The sequence below is a fragment of the Punica granatum genome, chromosome 1 (assembly GCF_007655135.1).
Source record: "Punica granatum isolate Tunisia-2019 chromosome 1, ASM765513v2, whole genome shotgun sequence".
Lineage (NCBI taxonomy): Eukaryota > Viridiplantae > Streptophyta > Magnoliopsida > Myrtales > Lythraceae > Punica > Punica granatum.
In genome coordinates, this window is record NC_045127.1 from 1,501,382 (window position 1) to 1,507,591 (window position 6,210).

General features: G+C 45.0%; 3 protein-coding genes across 3 annotated transcripts; 2 read left to right on the forward strand and 1 right to left on the reverse strand.

The window, feature by feature from the left end:
- The first annotated feature begins 432 nt into the window (after positions 1–432).
- LOC116192665 (lactosylceramide 4-alpha-galactosyltransferase) lies at positions 433–2,306 on the forward strand. The gene has a single exon (XM_031521273.1). The coding sequence runs from the start codon at positions 805–807 to the stop codon at positions 2,044–2,046; it is 1,242 nt and encodes a 413-aa protein (XP_031377133.1). The 5' UTR covers positions 433–804; the 3' UTR covers positions 2,047–2,306.
- LOC116192666 (histone H4) lies at positions 2,183–2,777 on the reverse strand. The gene has a single exon (XM_031521274.1). The coding sequence runs from the start codon at positions 2,690–2,692 to the stop codon at positions 2,381–2,383; it is 312 nt and encodes a 103-aa protein (XP_031377134.1). The 5' UTR covers positions 2,693–2,777; the 3' UTR covers positions 2,183–2,380.
- A 1,316-nt stretch (positions 2,778–4,093) lies between these two features.
- LOC116193103 (lactosylceramide 4-alpha-galactosyltransferase-like) lies at positions 4,094–5,128 on the forward strand. The gene has a single exon (XM_031521865.1). It carries the CDS (start codon positions 4,094–4,096, stop codon positions 5,126–5,128), a length of 1,035 nt encoding a protein of 344 aa, XP_031377725.1.
- Positions 5,129–6,210: the final 1,082 nt, after the last annotated feature.

Consider the following 6,210-nt stretch of genomic DNA (forward strand, 5'->3'; position numbering starts at 1 on the left):
ACCACCACTAATCCTACCCTTGCAGTAGATTAATTTGAAGTTACGGAGTCATTTAAAAATATCGTATGGAAGAACATATTTCACCAGTCTTGTGCTCAATCCGATTGTATAGAGCTCATTGAGCAAATTATTATTGCTGAATTCTACGAGTACCTCCCATTACCGGCGATTGATGAAAATATATATATATATATATATATTTCTGAAATGACTTTCAAAAGTAAGGTTGCGTTTGATTTCATAGTAAGATTTTAAAATCAGATTTTGATTTTGATTTTGATTTTGAGTTATATAAATGGGACTCACCTTTTGACTTTGTATGTGTTATGTTGTTTTGTTGTAGAAAAAAATGGTATAAATGGGGCTCACTCTTTAATTTTGTATGAATTATTTTGTTTTGTAGTGGATAAAATTAAGTTAGAATTGTAATTCTAAAAAAACGATAAATATCATCTCCTAAAGTGATTGCGAACCTTTACTCCATCTTCTGATACAACCTTCTTACATTTTACTTGGCATCAATGGCGGCTCAGTTTGATCTTCCAATCATGAATGGGTAAACAGTACTATATTCCCATTTCGCGTTAATTATTGTTCGGGAAGAAAGTTCCAAAGGGGCGACCGGTCGTCCATGTCTATTCTTCTTGAGGACAAATCCCAGCTGAAATATTAATTTACTCTCTCGGCCTCCCCTGCTTTCGCCGGTCACTTTGTTCTGCACGCCGTGATCGTTCCTCTTCCTCTGCACTCGATCACCTTCAGACTCGCACTTCTACCCACACAGTTCAGAAGATTCATCGAACTATGTTTAATCAGAGAGTCCTCTTCCGGGCCAAGAAGTTCGTCTTCTTAGTCATCCCGTCGGCTGCCCTGTTCATTATTCTCTACTCCGACTGGACTGTCTCTCGAGCTTCTGTGTGGTCTCTCCGCTTCGGTGATGAAGTCCTCGATGAGGGGCCAGTTGTCCGACCAAAGTTAGGTCGCTTGCAGCTCCATTCAGTCCGCACAGCTCTTGCTCTTGACGAATTAGACAGCCCGGAGAAGCTCAGTCCTCTCATCCCGCCAATCAACGTTACTGAAAAAGAAAGGATCACTTGGTTCCGGGAAAAGCTGCCGGAGTTCGATATATTCAACAATGATAACTTGACGAGCCAGTTTCACACCCGAGTAAGGGACTTCCTCAACTATGATTGCGAACTCAGATTCTTCATGACGTGGATTTTGCCTGCGACACTCTTTGGGAGAAGAGAGTTGCTTGCATTGGAGAGCCTGTTTAGAGCACATCCTAATGGGTGCTTGGTGATGGTATCGAGCATGCTCGACTCAAGAAGAGGGCTCAAGCTCCTCGAACCAATGCTCAACCGTGGGCTCAAGTTACTCGCGGTTACTCCAGACTTGGATTATCTCTTCACCAACACACCAGCTGAAGCTTGGTACAGTGAGATCAAGACCGGCAACAGAGACCCTGGGGGGATCCCTTTAGCTCAGAACCTCTCGAATCTGATCAGGCTAGCAATCCTCTACAAGTACGGCGGCGTGTACTTAGACGTGGACTTCATAGTTCTCAGAGATTTCAGCCAGCTGAGAAACGCAATTGGAGCTCAGAGCATCGACCCAGAATCCAGGGATTGGACCCGAATTAACAACGCAGTCATGGTGTTCGATGCCAACCACCCACTTCTCTTCAAGTTCATACAAGAATTCGCGCTTACTTTCGACGGGAACAAGTGGGGCCACAATGGCCCTTACTTGGTCTCGAGAGTGATCCGCAGAGTACGGGGGAGAGAAGGTTATAACTTCACCGTGCTGCCTCCAACGGCGTTCTACCCGGTCGATTGGACCAGGATCAGAAGGCTCTTCAAGAAGCCGGAGAGCAGAGACGAGAGAAGATGGGTCGAAGCAAAGCTGCTTCAGCTGAGCAAGAACACTTACGGAGTGCATCTGTGGAACAAGCAGAGCAGAGGGATGGAGATCGAAGAAGGGAGCGTTATGGAAACGTTGATTGCAGATCACTGCCTAATCTGCAGACATGCTTACAGCTCCTAGGAGCTAAGAAGGAATTAAGGTTGTCCTTTCTTTTTTTTTGGGGGGGGTGGGGGGCAATTAAGCAAGAAAATTTCTTTGTGATTCTCCATGATAACTTATCTTTCCACCATGATCGAAGCTCCATTACGACCACCAATCAAAATAACCACTGATTAAACGACATTCAGTTCAAAAAGCGCTTCCGTCCATTGAACTTCAAATCCAATTTTAGAGAGCGGAAAGCAAAACAACACGATATTGAACTTCTGAAGAGATCACAAGATCATAGAACGAAGCCCTAAAATTTACAGTGGCGCCCAATCCAACCCAAAACCAAAATCGGAGAACAAATAGTTCAGCCGCCGAAGCCGTACAGGGTCCTGCCCTGTCGCTTGAGGGCGTAGACGACGTCCATGGCAGTCACGGTCTTCCGGCGGGCGTGCTCGGTGTAGGTGACGGCGTCGCGGATGACGTTCTCGAGGAAGATCTTCAGGACCCCGCGGGTCTCCTCGTAGATGAGGCCGCTGATTCGCTTGACGCCTCCACGGCGGGCGAGACGGCGGATGGCAGGCTTGGTGATCCCCTGGATGTTGTCGCGGAGGACCTTCCTGTGCCGCTTGGCTCCGCCCTTGCCGAGCCCCTTGCCACCCTTCCCGCGCCCAGACATTTCCTTCGAGAGAGAGCTAGGGTTTCGATTCTGTGCAAGTTGGGATTTTTGTGTTCTTCGATCGACGACGCTGTTTGAGAGAGGCGCGAGAGGCACCGGCCCTTTTATATGGAGCACGCGGCTTTCGTTACTTTTGATTTGGGTCAGAGGATGTGCCTGTGACCGTCGGATGAAGAAGTAATCAACGGACATAAGAAGCGATCCGTGACTCAAATCTCAGTTCAATGCTGGCCGTGGATGAGATGCAATCGACGGTCGTAAAATGCTTGAGTTATTGGCTGGTTGGCCAGGGTGTGTTCCCGGATAGCTGACATGGCATTTCCTTTTCCCGGTAATATAAATCGAACATAATAATAATGTACGTGGTTGGTCAGGAACATGTTAAGGACCAAAGAGCAACATATTGACGATTTTATTCGACCTACGGTGCGGCAAAACTCACAAGGTAGGTTATGCGAGTTGTGTGTAACGAAATTAACAACATGGGTTAAGGGGGTCGAAGCCCAATAGAAGGCTGTCGAGATAAGTATCAATCAGATACATGAGAATAGCCTAATTAGTCCTAATTTTTTCAGAATATCTCATCATTTTATTGGGAAAATAAAAATGATTAAAAAGAATCCGTAGAAAGTTGATTTAGATCATTATCAGTACAATCACTGTTCCTCATCTTCACCAATAAAATGTGCCGATGATAGTCCCCCCCCGGAAGCAAATTGTTTCCAAATCTCCAATCCTTCCAAGCAGCCTCAATAGGGCAAAATATAACATACTTATCTAATAACTCTGTCAACCACAAGAGCCACATTTTCCACCCTTTTCTCTCTATAACACATCGACTTCTTCCATGAATATCCTGAAAATGAAAAATGGCCACATTTAAACCTACCCTTGAAGCTCAGAAAGCCCGCTCCTAGCAATGGCCCCCAGATTCATACCGGATTCTATACTGCAGACTTTTCAGCGAACCGTTTCTATTGGTCAGAGCATATTGTTTACGGCATTTAAGTATGAAGAAGGCTCCGCATGGTACGAAGAAAGTTCCCCTAAAGAAATCCTTCAAGAGGCTAATCTGCCGTGTCCAGATCCCAACCTTCTTGACTATTTTTTGCCTCATGGTCCTGATGATCATCTATGCGGATGAGGTCATCTCCAATCTCTACCCTGGCTCCAATATTGCCTTGGAGAGATATGCAACTCCAGGTCCCTTCCTTGCCTCCTATCAGGCAAGTGAACAGATCAGCATCCCCCAACTTGGGCCTGGAAGCCTGACCACCCCTCTGCTTCCTCCCCTAAACTCCACGAGGGAAGCCCGGATCAGGTGGCTCCAAGAGAAACTGCTGGAGCTCGAACATATTTCAGACAAGCGAATGGGCTGAGAGGTTCCATGGACGACGAGTCATGAAATTCTTCGAGCAGGACGAGTGCACTCCCCGGTTCTTCATGACTTGGCTCTTGCCCGCAAAACAGTTCGGGCCAAGGGAGTTCCTTTCCATAGACAGCCTCTTCAAGGCCCACCCTTCCGGCTGCTTGTTAATAATATCCAGCTCCATGGATTCGATCCACGGGCTCAGGATCTTGAAGCCCCTGATCAGAAAGGGCTTCAGGATGCTCTCGGTCACACCGGATCTGCTGTTTTTGGTCGAGAACACACCAGCTCGGGCTTGGTTCAAGGGGAGGAAGGATGGGAAGAGAGACCCAGGAGTGATTTCTTTAGGACAGAATCTCTCAAATCTTATGAGGCTTGCATTCTTGGACAGATACGGCGGGGCTTATATGGACACAGACTTCATAGTCCTGAGGAAGTTCGATGGGTTCAGGAATACAATTGGGGCCCAGACCATGGAGGTTGTGTCCAGCAACGGGACAACATCTCACTTGACCTTAAACAATGCAGTCCTAGTGTTCGGACCAGAACAGCCGCTAGTGTACAAATTCCTAGAGGAGTTTGCATCGACGTTCAATGGGAGCAAGTGGGGCTTTAAGGGGACCTCACTTGGTGACTGGGATTGTCAAGAGGCTTGGATCGAGGCCAGGACTGGGCACAGACCGTATCGGAGGGGACAATTACACGGTTCTGCCACCGTAAGCGTTTTATCCAGTGACAATTACACGGTTCTGCCACCGGAAGCGTTTTATCCAGTGGACTGGAACAGGATCCGGAAGCTATTCAGGAGGCCCAGAAGCAAGAGCGAGGCCCAATGGGTCAAAGATCAAGTGGTACGGCTGAGCAGAATTGCATATGGGGTGGTCCATTTGTGGAACAGGAGGAGTAGAAGGTTAAGGATTGAAGAGGGGAGTGTCATGGAGAGGTTAATGTTGGATCATCGTGTCTTCTTCTTCTTCTTCTTTGTTAAATTTTTGAGAGATAAAAGATGTTTCGGCTCAGCGAATCGTGCGAGACCATGTTCGGGGCTCCTTGAACCGTGCTCATGATCCACGTTCTTCCATGATTGGCTAGTCGATGGCTATCACTAGCTTGTACTATAGGACAGGTATACAGTCCATACGAGAATTTAATTATCTTTTCAGCAGAGTATGTTTATGAACGATTAAAAAAAAGATAGAATCGATTAAATCTTAGTGCCCTAAGTACTTTGGTTTCATCGCGGACCAATTAATACGTGCCATATATTTTGTACCACACTGATGCAAATTACTTGCGATAATCCATCAGGAGGTTTTTTTTATTTCGATATCATAAGGGCGACACGAGAAAAGCCGGTAGTCCATCTAAGCCAACCTTTAGCTTGGACAGGACCTGAAACTATGAAACCAACCTTATTCGGTGGGTGTAGTGATGGATCGACTGCCGACCCTTTGAAGATCCAAAGACTACTCCTAAGTTCCAATAGGATATCTCGTCAAAGAGCACATGATTTTCTTTTCTAAAAATCTGAAACCCCACATGCATTTGCATGTTCTTGCAAGCAAATTTAATCAAAAGGACGTTCCCTTTTTATTAATTGTATCAAACGTAAATTATCCTTAGCGTAACCAAAATAATTTTAATAAGTTTCATGCATATATATGTACATTTTATATGCGCATCCACTCTGCGACAAGGCTTACATCTAAAGCTTCTATAGTTCTTTCTTTCATATTTTTGCATTCAAGTTATTTGATTTTAAGCAAAGCACAAGCGTCGGAATCATCGATATTTCATGTAGATCATGTAGATATAGATAATCTGATTGAATTTTTCCGGTTCAACATGCTCGAAGGAACACATATGACATGTCGTCCTAATTAATTAATTGATTAATTCAACATATTTGTATTTATTGATAGTGCTCTTATCTCAACTAATTATTAATTTCGTCAATTAGTAAAACAAACATAAAATCAGGGTCAAAGAGGAGACCCTCGCACTTTTTCATTTATAAGCTAATCTAGATTAATAACATCAAACAGCAAGCGGACACCTAAATTCCGGATAGAATAAAAACAACGGTATACTCCAAGGCAAGCCACTAAATGATCATTGGAGACCGGTCAAAGTTCTTCCTAATTAATTT